This window comes from Muntiacus reevesi, chromosome 9, assembly GCF_963930625.1.
Source record: "Muntiacus reevesi chromosome 9, mMunRee1.1, whole genome shotgun sequence".
Lineage (NCBI taxonomy): Eukaryota > Metazoa > Chordata > Mammalia > Artiodactyla > Cervidae > Muntiacus > Muntiacus reevesi.
This window is the reverse complement of record NC_089257.1, coordinates 36,709,082-36,728,133: the sequence shown is the minus strand read 5'-3', so window position 1 is coordinate 36,728,133 and position 19,052 is coordinate 36,709,082. Positions and strand designations below refer to the sequence as shown.

At 53.5% G+C, this 19,052-nt stretch overlaps 1 protein-coding gene across 2 annotated transcripts in view; it reads right to left on the bottom strand.

The window, feature by feature from the left end:
• GDPD5 (glycerophosphodiester phosphodiesterase domain containing 5) overlaps positions 1 to 19,052 on the bottom strand; it is an 86,578-nt gene that overhangs the window by 28,064 nt on the left and 39,462 nt on the right. For both annotated transcript variants that reach the window (XM_065944024.1, XM_065944025.1), the window contains one exon: positions 12,655 to 12,831. In XM_065944024.1, coding sequence (XP_065800096.1) covers positions 12,655 to 12,771 — 117 coding nt within the window. In that variant the 5' untranslated portion in view covers positions 12,772 to 12,831. The remainder of the gene's footprint in view (positions 1 to 12,654; positions 12,832 to 19,052) is intronic.

Below are 19,052 nucleotides of genomic sequence, written 5' to 3'. Positions count from 1 at the left end.
ATGTCAGTAACTCCCCCCCACCCCCACTATACTGTAACCACCTTAGAAGTCTGGGTGGTCTTCATACTCCCAGGGTGACAGGCAACTTAAGATAGATTTGATAGTGAGATGGCAGATGAGAAAAGATCCTTTCTCCACGCCGGCATGAGTATGCCTAGCCAGGAGAGATTTCACTCTGGGTTTACCAACTTACTACCCCCTCCAAAGAGGAGCCCTTGCTTTTCTGTGAATGCCGAGCCAGCAGTAGTGAGCAGCCCTCTGTCCAGAGAGATCACTCTCCCTCAGTAGGTATGAGGCCTCTGGCCAGAGGACAAGGTTCTGAGAAGGGCCCGGGTGATGGGGGAGCCTCAGCCGATGATGAGTCCTGTTCCAGGCCAACAGCATGGAGGTCAGTAGGTGGCAGGAGCAGAGGAATAGTTCCAGGGACAGTGACAGGGAGAGAACCGGCCACAGGTGCCAGCAGGGGATATCCTTGGTGACGTACGACGCAGGACCCAGGGATAATTCTGACAGGTGGTCAGGAAGACTGCGGGTGTCAGGAGGGCCCACAGCAGACAGGGGTCCTGAGTTCTAAGGGTCACTGTTCTCACTGGGCTGGATCCCAACAATGGGGCAGGAAGGATGGGGCAAGAATGAGGGGCTGCCCCTCCCTACTCCTGGAAATGCACAATGAAGCACTAGGAATATCAGAACCAGGCATGAGCTGGGCTTGGGGGCCACCCAAGGTTGACAGTACTGGGAGCTGAAAGCCAGGGGGCCTATGGCCACAGGGAGCCTGTAGATGGGGGTGAAGTGGCTCTGTCCACAGTACGTCACTCAGAACAATCAGAGGAAAAAACTGAGTGGCAGGGGCTGGAAGAAAGGGGAGGAAAGGCCAGGAGCTGGGGGAGGAAGTAGCCTAGGGAGAAGTTCCACTGACAGAGAGGCTCCAGCCACACGACTGGTCCTTGTCTGGGCAGGTTATAGGGGAGGGGCCTGAGCCAGCCCCGCCTCCTGACAAGCCAGCCTGGCTCTGCTCCAGGGAGGGTGCAGCCACTGGCCCTCCATCCCCTCCCACTGTCTGCACAATGCCCAGGTATTTATCCCCATCTCAGAGCAAAGATCCCAAATCTCGGAGAAGGGCAGCCACACATACGGGCTGAGCAAGTCGTAGACCACCAGCACTAAGAGGCGCCACTCACATCATGGTCACACCATTGACGTGCATGTTTGTCATGACAAATTTTCCACAGGTAATGGTCAAAAGCCCTGCGGAAGGAGTACCCTTTGCTTATTTGCACAGAGGCTCAAAGTGGGTAAGTGGTGGTGAGTCAGAGGTTGAGCAACATATACAAGGTGACCAAGTAGAGGGGGAATGGAGGTAGGAAGCAACCCTCTGCAGCTCCCTTGGGAACCAGCCCCGCATAGCTCTCCCCAAAACCCACCTTTGCCCTCTGGGACACAAGTGTGACGATCCCAAACCCAGCTCAGCTCCCTGAGATTCCCTTCTCCTCTCTTGTTGGGGCCCATCCCCTAGGCCAAGCCTTCTTCTCCTTCAGGAAATCCTCCAATCCCTGCAATCCCCAAGACCTCCCTTTCTTTTTCCTTTTTCTTTTTGGTCCCGCTGCATGGCACGTGGGATCTTAGTTCCCTGACCAGGAATCGAACCCATGACCCCTGTATTAGCAGTGTAGACTCTTAACCACTGGACCACTGGGGAAGTCCCAGGACCTCCCTTTCTTCACTCCTTCTGCACAGACTCTTGGTACCCACCAACTTGACCTGGAAAGAAGCCAGGCTCAAGAGGGAGACAGACCTGCCTCTGCCACTTGGGCAAGTTACCACTGAGCCTTGGTTTCCTCCCCTGTAAAAAGGGAATAACATCCCTACTCTGGAGGGTTGATGTCAAAGGAAGTGATGTACATCGCGCGGTACACAGTAGGTGCATAACAAGGGGCAGCTAGTTCACTGGACTGCGGACTCCTTCCGGGCAGGGATGGCTGAGCTGTCTGTGCACCCTGGCCCACAGCCCTTGGAGCACAGCGGGGCTCAGACATGGTGTGAGGAGCAGAAGAAGGTGTGGACATGGTGGGTATGCAGGGAGGCCTCAGGGCCACCAGTGGACAGGGACGTCATCCAACTCTGGGTTTATCCTTAGGCGAAGCCTGGGGGCCCCTGGGAATCAAGGGAAGGAACTCCCATTGTGACACCCCAGCCCCTTCCCTTCCAAGTCTAGCAGCCGCCTGAGAGCAGGACAAAGGTCAGGTGATTCCTGACGGGCTACAGAGGCACAGGGAAGTGGCTGAGAGCAGCCGCGGAAGGAGATGGGTGAGCTCTGGCTGTGGACTGGCAGGCGGCTCCCTCCCTGTTCAGGGATGGCTGTGGGGGAGAATCCCAGGGGCCCCGGCCCCATCCTGTCTCCTCCACTCTTGGCCCCACCCTCCCTCCATCCCACACCTGGGAGCAGTGCACCAATTTTTCCTGCTGGTTGTCACGTCTTCTCCTCATCCCTCTTATCTCTGTCCTGCCTGCAGCCTTCTGCATTCAGAGGAGACCGTGCGTGCAGAAACAGCTTATTAGCAGCTGGGCTCACAGGGTCACACAGCGCTGCAGCCACAGACCCCAGCCCGTGCAGGACGTGTGAGCGCAGGCCATGCAGCTGCCGGGTGCTGCCCGCCCCAGACTGTGCCCTGGGCTAGAACACACACAGACACTGCTGTGGGTGCACCCCTGGGGTCCCCAGGGTCTGGGGCACCTCCAAATAGGACCTAGAGCCTCAAATCTGCATCAGGATGGCACCTGAGTGGGAGCTGCCTCCCTGCCCTTGGTACCACCATGGACTTCAAACTCGCACTCGGAGGCAGAGCTGTCTGGCAGGACTCCCATTCCCTGTGTGTCCCTCAGGACAGAGACTGGTCTGTGGCCCCCAGGACAGGCGCGCCCCTGCTATGGCTCCCACAGCTCCAGGGATGGAGTTTGAGTTCCTGTCTGCATGCTGCGTGGCCCTCCTCTGGGCTGAGAGTTCTTCTTTCGGAGACAGCGGCCGGACAGGGGCAGGGCAGAGCCCTGTAACACTGGGTGAGCGTCCCAGACAGGCTGCCTACTAAATGGTGGCCTTGGAGAAGACACTGCTTTATCTGCCCCAAGCACCGACCTCCTGTTCTGTAAAATGGGGATGGCAGCGTTGGACAGAAGTGCCTGGTGATGGCAAGGTGTCAGGAGTTGCTTTTCTTGCCTCCATCCCTCCTGAAGCCTGCTCCTCGGCTGCTACCCTGCTGCCGGTTCTCTGATACCACCCAGAACAAGTCCAGCCAAAGGGCAGGAACACTGGGGTCAAATGACCAGGGCACGGGGCAATATAATCAAGAGCTGGGTTTTCATTCCCCACCCTCCTACTGCTAGCTGTGTGGCCGTGGGCCAATCGCTCAGAATCTCACTCAATCCCCAGCTTCCTCCTCTATTCCTGAAGATGACATCACCTCTACCTCATGGGAGGGCTGCCAGGCCTGAATGTGACTACAGATGTAAGCTGTAAGTCGCCAAATCCACGATCATTCCTATAATTATCATTTCATGTCTGACAGCCCTTTAATTATGTGAAGACAGTGATCAAGTCTTCCCCACCCCCTGCTCTACATCAAATTTCCCCAGCTGCTGAGGAGAGCTGAGCAGATCGCCCCTTCCCAGCCCAGGGCAGGTGCCATGGTCAGGGGGACGCAGAGGTCAGGCTCAGCTCTGCAGGTTGCAGTCCTAGGAGCTGGCACAGATGAAGAAGACCCTGACCTGACCTGACACAGCAGCTGCCCCATCCGGGCTCACAACACCATGTGGCCGCCCCGGAAGACAGAGCCTTGCAAGAGCACTTCATAAAGCTGGGGGTGGGGCACTCCTAGCAGCTCTCTACCTGCTCCATCTCATCTCATCCTCTCTACAGCTCTGCAAAGCAGCAGGAACAGTCAGAGGAAACCAGGGCTCAGGGAGGGGAAGTGGGCTGCCCAAGGTCACAAGAGGCAAACGTGAGTCAGAATTCACACCCAGGTCTGGGTGCCTCCAGCTGCCTCAACTATCCCAAAGAAACAAGAAGCAGGACCTGTAATTATCCTTCTCTGACCAAGGAGGAAAGTCACAGGCAGTGCCAGAGGAGGAGCCTTGGAATTTCAGCATGAGAAAAGATTTCAGAGATCATCCTGCCTCATCCACTAAATGGAGAAGGCAATGGCACCCCACTCCAGTACTCTTGCCTGGAAAATCCCATGGACGGAGGAGCCTGGTAGGCTGCAGTCCATGGGGTCCCTAAGAATCCGACAGGCTGAACGTCTTCACTTTCACTTTTCACTTTCATGCATTGGAGAAGGAAATGGCAACCCACTCCAGTGTTCTTGCCTGGAGAATCCCAGGGATGGGGGAGCCTCGTGAGCTGCACACAGCCTCTATGGGGTCACACAGAGTTGGACACGACTGAAGCGACTTAGCAGTAGCAGCATCCACTAAGGGTTCAATTAAGAACAGGAGAAACCGAGACCCAAAGACAGGGAATGGCCTGGAAGGATGGACAGAGGATGAATGCCAAGTAAACCAGTACACAGAAAGGTTGGAGAATTCAACAGATGATATTGGGACATCTGGACATCCTTTTCTATTAGACTCCTACCTTACACCTTACACCAAACTAAATTCCAGCATCTCCCTCCACATCCAAGCCACCACTCTCTTCTAGTCATACTACACACATACTCAGCCCTGGACACTGGGAGATAAAGCCTGGACTCCATGCTGAGCAATCTGCACAGAAGACTGACCAGCCAGCAGGCAACGGTGAATGGGGCAAGCATGGGCTGCTACAGAGCACACTGCCAGTAATCGGGGCAGGGATGGTCTGGAGGACTTCCTGGAGGAAGAGATGCTTATAGCAAAGCTGAAAGGAATTGGCTTTTTGGAATGACAAAGTAAGGGAGGGTGTGGAACGTGCAAAGGCACAGAACCTGGTGACTTTTGTTTGGATAACTGGTTTCTGGCAGGTTTATAAAAGCTTTTTCAGGACTTCCCTGATGGTCCTGTGGCTAAGACTCAGAGTTCCTATTGCAGGGTGCTCAGGTTAGATCCCAGGTTGGGGAACTAGATCCCAGATGCCACAGCTAAGAGGTCACATGCTGCAACTAAAGATACCATGTGCTGCAACTAAATAAATAAATAAATATTAGTGCAGCCAAATAATTAAATATTGAAAAAAATCATTACAAATCAAAATGAAATTTCAGAAAGTTTCCTCTATGTAAGAGTATCAACTTTTGTATAGATTATCTATTTTTTCTTATTTTATCAGTTGACTTTAATTTTGGTTTTCATGCTTTTCATATAAAAAATTAAATTTTTATGCAGTCAAATCTATCCTTCTTTTCCTTTATAGGCTTTTGCCTTTGGTATCGTGTTTAGGGAAGGTGGCTCGTGATTATATATTTAGCTCATATTTTACACTGATAATTTCTCATGTTGACACTTAAATCTATAGTTCACCTATTCATCTGTAGCTCCATATGTGTGTATACGTGTATGGAGAGAGGTTTGAAAGCCTTTCCTCTAAAGCATGAAGATGAGAATTTCTTTTACTTTCTATCTTCCTGAGTTGTTTGAATTTTCTCAACAAATATGCTCTTCCTAAATAGAAAAAAAAAAAGAGCTTAAAAAAAGAAAAAAACACATTTTAATCCATCTGGAATTTCTTTTGATTTGAGGTAAGAGGCAGGGATCTAATTTTACTTTCACCAAATGGATACTTCAGCTGTCCCTGTTCGGTTCGTCATATCTGCAATAATTTCCACGATCGTCTACCACACAGCACACTCTCAGATGTGTGTGGGCTGTTTCTAGGTTTTCTAGTCTGTGTTTCCCGTGTGCTGGTTCCGCCTGGCACGGCTCCTTCCGCGTGGCTGAGCTCTGCTCCGGGTGCCACTCCTGTGGTCCCGCCTCCGCTTCCAGAGAGTCCAGCTGCGTCCTTAGCACTACGCAGCCCTATGCAGAGGCTGGACAGCGACCGAGGGGTACCTCCCCGCCAGGTGCGTCCACCTGCAGGCTACACCTGGGGCACACCAGCTCCTCCCATCATCAGCCCATTTCATCCTCATCAAGTTCCTAATGGGGAGATGGGTGAATGTCAGCTGGGAAGGGTGTGGGGGAGCTCCCAGAAGAGAGAGCTGGGCAGCCCTGGCAGGATTACTCTGGCTCTGACCCAGGAGATTTGGGGGAGGGGGCAGCCTGGGGCGGGTTGAGCTGGATGGTAGCATTAGGGCGAGGAAGGGAAAGGGATTAAAATCCCCACCCCCAGCCAGCTCCTGACAGTGTAAGAGGCTGGATTTATCTTTCTGGCTACAGAGAGCTGGGCAATTAGGCCTCTGCCCTCACTTCTGCCGGGGAGCACTTAGGAGTGGCTCATTAGGCAGGAGAATGAAACCCGGCTCAGCCTAGAGCACCCGCTCCCTCCCGACAATCCTGGGGTTTCATCCCCTGCGGAGACAGAAGAGCTGGGGGCCCTTCGGAGGGATTATCCCTATGCCCGGCAGAGGGAGCTGCCGAGGCCATAGGTTGGTGCGTGGCCACAGCCTCTTGCGGATGCCCATCACCTCCCACCCCATCCATGCTGCCTAGGCACTCAAGGTGGTCACGGAGGTCAGGAACAAGAGCTTAATTGTCTCCCCTGGAGTGCAGCATGACTACGCCAGGCACCCCTTCAGTGTGGTTTAGGGAGGGGCAGCGGTGTGTGAGGTGGGGGGTGGGGTGGTTCCCGAAGGCCAGAGACAGCCTGGCTTTAATTACAGCGATAAATCCTCAGCTCCCTGCACTGCAACAGCCTCCGCCAGCCTCTCCTCTCTCTCTCTCTCTCTCTCTCATGGATGCAATAATATCATCACCCATTTTCTTATCCTCATGGCAACGCTGGAAGGTTCACAGGATTAAATGGGTCTTATCATCTCCAGTTTAGAACTGGGAGAGCTGAAGCTCAGAGGGCTCCTTTCTGACCTGTTGAGCCCCTTTCCCCCAAAGCACTGAAGAAGGGAACGGCCATCCCTTTAAAAGTTTGTAGGAAGGACACGTTTTCCCAATTGGAACAGTGGTCTGTCCTGTTCAGGTATCTGTTATCTAACTGGATTCGTGGGGTTTGTACCTCCACCTAATTCACAAGCAGGCTGAGGCCCAGAAGGGGTCTGCCTTTGCCTAAGGTCACTCACTATGTCGCTGGAGAAGGCAGGGCAGAGTTCAGGCTGCAGCCTCCTTAGCCAGGTGCATCTGGCTGACTCTAATCACACCCCGGAGCCCATTCCCAAGGCTGCTTGCTCCAGGGAGCCCACCTTGATTCCTGAGTGAGAGCCATTCTTCCTCGCCCTGTATGCCTGTCAGAGACCCACAGGGTGTAATAGGACAGGAAGGCAGGCAGCTGGGAAACTCACCCCCTCCTCCTACCTACTGGCAGAGCCTGACCCCAGCCCCAAGGGTGGCCTGGGAGGTCCCTCAGCTGGGTTAGCTCTGTTCCCTGCCAGACACAGCCAGGGGCACTGGAATGCAGTGTGTACCCACACTCTCCAGACCTCCCAGTGCTCCTTGGGGTGCTCACTCGGGACTCATCAGGGGTCTAGCGTGCCCACCCTAACTGGTTTCCTCACTTGCTCTTCAACTTACCTGCTCAGTCATCCTCTCCCTCCGTGCCCAAGGCCCTCCTTTGAGAAACAGTCACCACCCACCTGGGCTGCCCAGGGCCCCGGGTGCTGCTGCGGGAGTCCAGGGGAAGGGGAGAGGAAGGGAATGAGGCCTGACTCCTTTGTCTGAAGTGGAGACTCCTTAGAGGAAGAGACATTTGGGATGAGCTTTGAGGGGCAGAGACCAGAGAGAAGGCATTCCAGGCAAGGGGGACAGTAGAGCAGAGAGCAGTGGTGGAGGGGGTGAGGTAGGCTACCCTGGGTGTGAGGGTGAAAGGGGGCCGATGGATTCCCCCACGGCGGGTGTCTTCCTGCCACGGTGGGAGGGGCTCCCATCGGAAGAGGTAAGCAGTGGCAGGCACGGGGAAGGGGATTTATTTTGTCTGTGTTCTTCCCCCACTATTCTACTCCTGGATTGTACTGAGACCACGGCCCTCTCATGCACCCCTGGGCATAGCATGGACTTCTGACCCCAGGAACGGCCTCATCCAGCCAGGCAGAAGTCATGGAATGACGGGAGGCATCATCAACACTCTCTTTTGCAGCCACTCAGCTGACGACACTGTCTAGGTGTCTCTAGCATCCCTCCCTTAGCTGCTTCTTTGTGGACCCCTCCCCCTAGTTGAGGCCTCAGCCTTCTCTCTGGCTCCCTGCCCTCCTCACCTCCACTCAAGGTCCCTCAGCACTTTCTTCATGATGGAACCAGAGTGGTCCTTGCACAGTTTGAGTCTGACTGGGCCTCTACCTCCCAGGATGGAGTGCAGGCTCAGGTCCCCTTGGCCATGCGCCTCCCCTCCTTACATTGGGAGCTGCACTAGGCCAAATTGCTTTCAGATTCCAAACATAAGACACTCCTGTTAACACGCAGCTGTCCTGCTTTCCCCATGCTGGCACGACATGGCAGCTGACTCTCTCTGACACCAACTCAGACAAGCTTTCCTACCCAGGATGTTCCTGGCCTTGGCAATGATCACCCTGGGTGGTCTGGACAACAGTTCTGGTCTGCTCCCCACCTTCGGGGAGGCACCAGGTTTGATATACTCAGGGCAGGTGTCAGGACAGGTTCGTTGATTGACCAATGCATCCCAGACAAGACTGTTTGGAGTGAACAGGGGAGAAGGCACAGGACTGGGGCAGCAAGCAACTCCTTGGCTTGAATAAATCACTTCCTCTTCCTGGAACCACATCCATACAATGGATGACATCAAAAAAACCCGAAACACCCTTGAAAAGGCAAATGTAGAAGTGCAAGAGTGTTGACTGTCACTGTCTGTCTCCTTCAATGTCTCAGACTAGAAGTTCCTCCAGGCCTCTGACCTATATCCCTCTTGCGACAGTGAATCTGGTCTTGACACTGTGCTGCCTCCCGTGGATGCAGAGTCTTCAGGGGGCCCTGTGGGGATGGCCTGAGAACCGTCTTCTGTCCTATCCTGCCCTTAATTGGCAATATTAGAGTAATGAGTCACAGACAACAACCAATTAATTACCCCAGTTATAAAAAGCTTCTGCTTCCCCTTCCTAGCTATCGAGTGAGCTGGCCTCCTGCTGCCAGGCTCCTCCACTCCCTCAGTGTTGGCAGGAGGGAGAAGATGCCATTTCACCTCTCTGGTGCTCAGTTTCCTGTTTCCTTATTTGTCAAATGTGTGTGATGGGGGGAGGGTTGGAGGAGGTGGGAATGTGGAAGAGGGGCAGGAAGGAAGGGGAACAGCCTGGATGGAGAAGAGGGGATGCCTTCCCAGGCTTTCAGCCCCCTCCTCCACCTCCAGGATCTATTCTAGTACTGCAGGGTCAGCTCTTAACCAGGGAAGCACTGAAGATGCCTAGTCTGGCATTCAAGCCACTTTGCAACTTGTCCCAAGTGCTCCTGGTCCTGTGCTTTTTCTCTCTATCAGGCAACCTCCCAAGTCCTCCCCATTCCCCTTCTTCTCCTTGAGGGAGGAAAGGAACAGGCCGAGTTGACCCCATCTTGAAAAAGAAGGAAACTCTGTCTTGCACTTTCAGTGAGCTGTGGACCATGTGCCTGGGAGCCATGGGGATAACATATCTACAGCCCAACTGGCCTCCCGGACTGATCAACACCAGATTCCATACCAAGATTTCCCGCCGCCAAAGAGAACGTAATAATCTCCTGTGTGGTCAATCACCTTTGTAATCTTTATGGCCCCCATTGGTGTAGGCTACACTGTATAACCAGCTGACCCTTCTGACTATGAATCATGGCTGTAACCTGATTGTATCTCCCTTTAACACTTCCCAGGCTAGGTTTAAGGAATTTGGGGATGTGGGCTTCAGCAGTACACTTAAGGTATGTAAGGTTGGGGTTCCTGGCTAAAGAGGAAACTCTGCCTCGGACCTGCTGGTGTAATAAACTGCACTCCACTATCCATGTTGTCCTTCTGAGTGAGTTTGTTTCCCAGAGTGTTTGGCTATAACATCCTTGCAAGCTTTCCTTTAAACACACCCAGACTCAAAACATGCTTGTCTTCCTGGCAGCCTCCAACTTCTTAAGATTCTTGCTGCAAATCTATCATGGACTCCAGGTGGGACAGGGCTTCAAGCCTTGATTTCTCCATCCATAATCAGGGAACAACAATTAAACATGTCCCACCGGGTGTTTGCCATGCCCCACAATCAACGGGGCTGTGCTTGTAAGAAGTCATCCGCTCCCTGCACACAACACGTGCTCGACAAACATTAACTGTTACTCTCACACTTCATTCCCAGCCTGAGGACGAAGGCTTCCATGACTCACCACTTGTCTGTCACCTCATCTCACAGATGAGGCCCAAGAGGTAACTGACCCTAGGTTTCCCTGACTTGGAGACACAAGAGGCTCCCCCAAGAGGTCCTGAGGGGGAAACAGGGGTGGAAGGTGGTGGTAAGGGGTGCCCAAAGGAGGAGGGGAAGGTGAGGATGAGGCCTGAAGCTGGACCCCCTTCCCCTGGCAGAGGCCTCTCCTCCACCCGCTAGACCCCAGGGGTTCTCCTTTACCACCCAGCCTGCACATCCAGGGCTCACTCTGGGCCTCCAACTGTTCAGTAAAACTTAGGTTACAGTTTCTCTGCACCAGCCCTGACTCTGAGACACTGGTCCTTCACTGAGTCAGGCCAGGAGCCCATCACAGTCCTGGGGAGGGGCTGGGGAGAAGAGAGAAAAGAGTGGGCTGAGGTGGGAACCCAGGAAGTGGGTGGGGAAGCGGGAGCTGACTGGGGAGGGGTGGGGTAGGCGGGGAGGCTCGGGTTGTCTGAGGTGAGCCCAGCCCTTTTTGCAGAGGCCCTGCTACCTGCAGCTGCTGCAAACCCTCACCCCTCTCGCTGCCAAGCTGGCTTCTGGCCTGCAGCCTCCTGCCATTGCCCCATACCTGGCACCCAGGCCCTGGCATCTATCATGCCTACACCGCTTGGGCCCCCAGTCAGCTCAAAACTGGCCTCACCCACCACTTCCCCCAGTCTGGGCCCTGTGCTGGCCCCAGCCAAGACCCATCACTTCCTGACTCCACAGCCTGTGACTGGCTGGCCCTGGGCCCACCAAGACGTGTGAGGTGCCCCATGAGAGCGGCTTCCTCCGGTGTCTGATGGCCAAGCGCTTCCTTCTTAGGAGGCCAGCCATCCTTCTCCTCCCTTCCTCAGCCTCAGCTGTCTCCCCACACCACCCCAGCCCCACCGAGAGTGCTCGACCCACACCATGCGGACCAGATCTGAGCTCTGCCCCTCTCCAGCTCTGCGACCTTGGCCTGGTCACAAGGTCCCTGGCTGTTGCCCCAGGTGGGACGTGGTAGCGATGACATCTAGCTCACGGGCTTGGGAGCAACAGGGGTGGCTGTATGTCCAAGCTCAGCTTAGCACCCGGCATATAGACAGACACACCTGGGCGCCAGTGAACTGCGAGCTCCTGCCTTCCTGACACGTGGAGGCCCTGCTGTCTTCTGTCCACCGTCTCAGGAAGAACAGAGCTCGGAGCAAAGCAGAGAAGACAGCCAGGCTGCCCTGGGCAGGGCCCTCCTCTCCCTTGCCTCAGTTGGGTGTACTGTCTCCTGTGTGCTTGAGTGGGGTCAAGGCAGTGAATCAGGCCAGGTGCCCACCAGGTGGTACCTGCTTCTCACCATTTGAGGGTGATGAGCCCAGGTTCCCGTCTCAGTCTAGCACTCTGTCCCCTCGTCCCTACTATCACAGGCAGGGAAGGAAGGCAGACAGGTGGACAAGCTTCTCCAACCTCCACCTGCAGGTAGCCCAGTGAGGCTTGGCCTCTGACCTCCGCCCCTGGTCACTCCAGCCTGTTTTGGGACTGGCTGATTTTGGAGGCTGGCCTCTTTGTTCAGACAAGCAGGAGACAGGAGAAAGTTGTTTCTCAGGCAGTAAAGCTCTTAGATAAATACCATTTATCTGTCCCTCCGTTCCCTCGTGAAGGAATTGGGTTCCTTCAGAGACGAAACTAGATCCACTGGGGCTGATGGCGCCCCGGGGGCGGAAGTGCAGTGTGAGATCTGGCTTGGGGAGCCGGACACTGAGGAGGCTTTCTGTATCCGGCTGAGCACCTGCTGCCAGCCCTGGCAGGCGTGTGTGGCTCAGGTGACTGGGCCCTGGTGCCAGGCCACGGCCCTGCCAGCTCCCAGGCTCCTGATGGCCTGGCCCAGCTCCCCACCCTCCCCTTTGGCCACCTGCCTGCCAGTCGGGATCCTGCCAGGAAGCTGAGAACTTCTGCTCACCGAGGGGGGAACACCTCCCTCTTGGAGCAGCCCACCCTGCCCAGGGCTCCACGAGCAAGCCGGCCCCCACATCCTCAGGAGGGCTACACCCATGACACGATGGCCTACTTGCTTGCCCATCTAGTCAGGTAGAGTTGGGAATTTCCACAGGCCCACTTTATGGGAGAAACTGAAACCAGAAGGCCACACAGCAGAGAGGCCGAGCTGAGTCCCCGCCCCCAGACCCGGGCCCCGCCCCCTCCCCGGTCCTGGTCCTTTGGCCCCGCCCCCAGCACGGCTCACCGGAGTGGTGTCATCATGAGAACGCTGGTAGCGCTTCCAGCGGCAGCCGTAGATGCCCGTGAGGCAGGAGAGGCAGAGCTGCGGCTCATAGTACTGCAGGGGCTGGTGTCTCACCATGCTCGTGCCCGCGGCCCTGGCGCCCTGCCTTCAGGCGCCCATGGAGGCCCCCAGCTGGTCCTGTGGGAGGAAGCAGAGGTCTGTGAGGCTGGGCAGGGCTGGGGCCTCAGTCCCCACACAGCAAGTGTCACTGTGACCTAGGTCAGGGAGGGTCAGCCTCCGCTCAGAGCCCTGGTGGGGCCTCGTCTCACTTGGAGTCAGAGGCCCATCCTTGGCAGTCCCCTGCCACTCACCCATGACCTAGTCAACCAACAAAAATCCCCTAACCCATTAGCTGTCACTCTCCTACTCCCACGCTCTGGCAACCTAATCTACTTTCTGTCTCCATGGATTTGCCCATTCTGGACATTTCACATAAACTGCATCATATGATATTGGCATGGTATGGTTTGCTTTTTTCACTTAATGTTTTCAAGGTTTATCCACATTATAGCATGAATCAGTACTACATTTCTTATGATTGGGAACTATTTAGTTGTATAGATAGACCGCTTTATCCATTCATCAGTTGATAGACATTTGGGTTGTTACCTCTTTTTGGTTGTCATGAAAACTCTGCTATGAACACGTTTTTGTGTGAATGTATATTTTTATTTCTCTGGGGTGGCTAGGTCATATGATAACTCTATGTGTAACTTTTTGAAGAACTGTCAACAGCTGTTTTTCAAAGCTGCTGTACAATTTTACATTCTCAAAGTCTGGTCATTATCATCCCCATTTTACAGGTAAGAATTTGCAAGCTCAGAAAGGTCTAGCCATTTGCCAAAGGTCACACAGCAGAGTCTGGCAGTCTGGCTTTAACTCAATGGCTGGAGAACTATAAGTGAAAGTGTGAGTAACTCAGTCATGTCCAACTCTTTGTGACCTCATGGACTGTATTGCCCACCAACCTCCTCTGTCCATGGAATTCTCCAGGCAAGAATACTGGAGTGGGCTGCCATTTCCTTCTCCAACTCATGACCAAATCTAACCAGCCACACATTTTTACACAGCCCACGAGTTAAGAGTGGTTTTCACATTTTTTAATAGTTGGGAGGAAAAAAACCAAATCAAAAATATATTTTGTTCTGCGAAAATTATACAAGAGTCAAATTTGAGAGTCTATAAATAAAACATTTTATTGGAGACCGCACCCCTGCTTCATTTATGTATTATCTGTGGCTGCTTTGAGTATAACTGCAGAGTTATGACAGAGACCACAGGGCCCACAAAACCTGAAGTACTTTCTGCCCTGCCCGGCCCTTTACAGGGAAAGCCTGCTGACCCTGCCACCACACAGCACAGTGGCTCATGACCCGGGATCATAAGTGCAGCATGTGGTGGAGGAAAGAAAGGGTGCCGTGGGCTCTCAACACGGACAGGAGGGTCAGGGCACGCTTCCCAGAGACGGTGCTGAGCGGAGGCCTGTAGGATGAGCTCCCTCTCTGACTCCCCAGGGGGTACAGCACAGGGGCACTGCGCTTCAGGCCCACCAACGACTTCCACATCTGCGCCTTACTCAGGGCCTCTGCCCAATACCCCACCACCCCCACTCCCCAAGTGCTAGCCTCAGCACAGGGTTTACAGCCTCCACTGTGAGTGCAGGGACGGATTAGGAGCTTGCTGGGAATATTGACTGACCTGCAGCTGCCTAAGTGCTGGGAATTGTCTGGTGCAGCCTGTGCCTATGTCTCCCTGGGGAGGCATGTGGACACAGAACAGATGCTGGGGGCTCTCCAAGCTGAGCCGAGTCCAGGGCTCGGGGCGACAGTATTGGATGGGGATGCTGCTGCAGTCAGCTTAGCTCCCCCATGGGGATGGGGAGGCCAGGGGTGGGTCAGCAGGTAGGAGACCCTCTCATTTTTCCTTTATTCCTCTCTAGAAGGAGTGTGTCAGGGTGGGAATTCCCTGGTGATCCACTGGTTAGGACTTGATGCTTTCACTGCCAAGGGCCTGGGTTCAATCCCTGATAGAGGAACTAAGATCCCACAAGCCATGCAGTGCAACCAAGTAAATAATTAAAAAAAAAAGGAGTGTGTACTCATATACAGCCTTCCAGAGGGGAAGTGCACAGAGGTGCACATCCACAGCCTTCCAGAGGGGATAAAAGAGCAGAATCCACAGCCAGGGAACCACATCTTACCCTGTCCACCCCCAGATGAGGACTGCTACTGTCAGGTTGGCCATCACACTTCCCCAGGAATGGGGGAGGTTGCTGGTATATGTAGAAAGAGGCCTGGATTCACCCTGCCTTGGCCAATGACTGGCCCTGTAGCCAGAGCCACTCAGGGATCTTCCCTGAGCCTTGGTTTCAGCTTTTGTCTTGACTTCCAAAAAAATGTCAGATGCCTGGGGTGGTGAGGGAGAGCCGGTGGCAGAGGCCACAAGGCTGCAATGACAGAGGTACAGCAGGTGGGCATTCTGCACGCAGGAGCCCTGCCCTCACATTCCTTTCCCAGGACCCCCCTGACCCCGGAACCGATTCCCTTGTGTCCTCTGCTCCCCCACCCCCCACGACTGAGCATTACAACCCACCCAGGAATGGAATTTCCATTTCAAGTCTAGCAAAGAGGGAAGTAGAACTGCCTGCACCAAGGTCTCAGCCCAGGACTTGACTGACCGGGGCTCTTGGAACTGTTCCCCTCTCACCCCCCACCTGCCATGAATTTTCATTCTATTTATTCATAACTGCAGGGGTACCTCTGAAAGGCAAACTTCTTTTTCCTTTGCACATTTTCCGGGCCATCAAGATCACCAGCGGCTCCTTGCTCTCTCCAGGGGGGGCCACCCAGACCCACACTGGCACAGTGACCACCTCACCACCCCTAATGTGCCTCTAACATCCCTCAAGGCCTTTTTCTCACCAGATCTTTGGCCACTGCCCAGGTGTCATCTCTCCTCTGGGTGAAGAATCCCTGTGGTGGCCCTGGCCTGGCCAATCTAAGCTCTCACCTGCAGCCAGAGATCTTCCTAAAAGACAAATGACCAGGATCTGGCTCCTCCAGCCTCACCACTCCAGAACTTGCTGTCCCTTCATCTGGCTAATGCCTCCTGACCCTTCGAGTCTCCGCTCAGATGTTACCTCCTCTGGGGAGCCTTCCCTGAGACCCAGGTTGGGTGAGAGGGCTCCAGGAGTCCCTCCTCCCTCCTGTGCTGCCTGTGGGAGCACAGATGACATGCTTGCCTCCCCCAGGGAACAACCTGAGTTGCTCCCATCTCCCCAGTGGCAAGCACAGGGCAGTCCTGGGGGCTTCCCTTTCCTTCTGAAAAGTTCTGCTAAGAAAGACAGGCTGCCCAGACCCTGAGTGGTTGGGACAAGTCCCCAGAGACCAGATTCTCCACACCCATCCCCCTCCTGCCCAGACTAATGGCATCACTTCACACCAGTTGGTTCTCCAAACCACCTCCCAGGGCTGTTGCTATCAGCCAAGTTCCAAAGAATTCTCCAGCCTGGAGCTGGAGACAAGAGAAAGCCTTTACCTCTTAACCTGAACTTCCACAGCATCCTGTTTGCACAGGGAAGGGAGTCAGGAGGGAGATGGAGTGAGTGTCTGCTATGGAGTGAGTGAAGGATGTTGGAGGTGGGTGTACCTCCAGGGGCCTTGCCCACCCTTATACCCTGGGAATGCACCTCTCCCACTCCTTGGCTCTTCATCCCTCCCCCCGACTGGCCAGTGGCTAGGTCCTCGCTGCCTCCGGGCCCAGGTTTGCTTGCTCTCCTGACAGTGGAAAAAGTCTCAAGCCAGGTGTCAGCGCCTGGCTATCAGCCTGGTCTCCTTCTACTGACATGCTGTGTGCTTGGAGACTTATTTTACCTATCTGAGGAATGGCAGTAGATAGAACAGCACAAAAAGGACCCAAGTTTACAATAAAAAGTAATAAGACACTGATACATGCTATTAATACAATGTGAATGAATCTTGAAAACACTATGTTAAAGTGAAAGGAGCTAGTTATGGAAGGTAGAGGGGGTGGTTTGCAGGGCGCCATGCTGAACATTGTACCTGTGTCATCTTCTGATGACAACTGTCCAAAGTAGAGCTGGATAGTCTTCTTTTACAGGTTAGAAATATGGGTCCCAGGTGAATGGAGGAATAGGGTTCATCCTAATAATGGACTATTACCCAGCAGTAAAAATAAATGTGGGAGAACTGTGTTTGATCCCTGGGTTGGGAAGATCCCCTGGAGAAGGGAATGGCTACCCACTCCAGTATTCTTGCCTGGAGAATTCCATGGACGGAGGAGCCTAGCGGGCTACAGTCCATAGGGTCCAAAAGAGTCAGATATGAATGAGTGCTTTCACATTTCACAAAAAGAAAGGAGCTATCAAGCCATAAAAATACATGAAGGGACCTTAAAAGCATATTGCTCAGTGACAAAAGTCAATGAGAGAAGGCTACATATTGTATGATTTCAACCATATGACATTCAGGAAAAGGTAAAATCATGGAAGTGGTAAATGGATTAGTGGTTGCCAGGGGTTGGAAGTGGAGTGCACAGGTAGAGCAGTGAAACTATTTTGTATGATACTGTAATGATGGATACATGTCATTACACATTTGTCAAACCACAGAGAATATATAACACAAAGAGTGAACCCTAATGTAGACTGTGGACTTCAGTTAAAAATATGGTATCAACACTGGCTCATCAGTTATAGCAAATGAACCCCCCTAAGATATTAATACAGGGAAAACTGTGGGGTAGGGGAAGGAGAGTATGTAGGAACTCTGCATTTTCTAATCAATTTTTATAAACTCTCACCAGGGATTCCCTGGTGGCTCAGATGGTAAAGAATCTGCCTGTAACGTGGGAGACCTGGGTTCAATCCCTGGGTTGGGAAGATCCCCTGGAGAAGGAAATGGCAATCTACTCCAGTATTCTTGCCTGGAAAATTCTAATAGATATGAAATAAGTAAAAAAAAAAAAAAATAAAAAATAAAAACTCTCAGCAAAAAAATAATCTAATAATTAAATATGTATACGTGCTAAGTTGCTTCAGTCTTGTCTGATTCTTAGCAACCCCATGGCCTGTAGCCCACCAGACAAGAATACTGGAGTGGGTTGCCCTGTCCTTCTCCAGGGGATCTTCCCAACCCAGGGATTGAACCTGTATCTCCTGTGCCTCCTGCATTGCAGGGAGATTCTTTACCACTGAGTCACAAGGGAAGTCCAATAATTAAACATATATGTATTTAATTTAAATGTCTATATTGATTGATCGATAGATAGCTAGATCAATATATCTAGTCCTAAGAGATTACATGATTCAGCCAAGACCAAACAGCTAACCGTGGAGAAGACAGCATTTGCAGCCAGGGCTGCCAAGTCTAAAGCCCAGTCTTTCCAAGGCACCAGCCCTAGACAGAGGGTCTGTCTGTCCTCATTTCTACCGCCCTCCATGTCTATGGCAGCCATAGCATGTGTCACTGAGAATTGCACCTCAAAGGGCCAAGTTCAGTGTTTTGGTTGGCACCAGGGCAGCAAGGGCACAAAGTGGGGCCAAGAAACCTGAGGAGGAGAAAGGACTCCCCCATCCTACCCCATCCCACCATGGGCTCAGGGCTGGGAGAGGCAGAGACCTGACCTCCCCCTCCAGCAGCCATCCAGGCCCGCAAGGAAGGAGGCAGGGCATACATATGGAGGAGGAACCATCACCCCTTCTCCTTGGCTACGGCTGCCCTTGCTGAGTGTCAACCCCAGCCCAGCCCCAGGGCTGGTGGGCAGAGACAGCTGTCACCATCAGGCTGGGTGACCTCCACAAGCCTCTGGCCTCAGCTTTCCTGTCTGTATCAGGGGAGGGTCTAAACCACATCCGATGATCTCTAAGGGCCTCTTTAACACTCAGCTTCTAAAACCTTTTAACCACCTGCCCTCTCCTCATTCTCAGGAGATAAGCAGAGATGGGGTTGCTCCTGGAGGATGGAAGGACAAATTCCCCAGTACTTGTCTGGTCTGACGGGGAAGAGCCTCCTCCAACCCCAGGAACCACGGTTGGAAGTCAGGAGCCCACCCCTGACTGTAGCAGTCAAGATGAGGATGGAAGCTGCAGGCAGGCCTGTGACAAGGTGAGAAGCCTGGTCATCCTGGGCCTCATCTCTGCCCAGAAGCCACCATCATCTTCGACAGGAACCCAGGTATAGGTAGTCATGGCCTGGATAACTCACAGTGATCACCCCACACCTGACTTATAGAGTTAAACCCAAGGGGTAAATGGCCCAAGGCCATGGGGACTCCTGCCTGTAGTGCTTGGGGAACATGGCCAGGGAGCAAGGCCAGGGCCTCCCTGTGGTCCTTGCTCA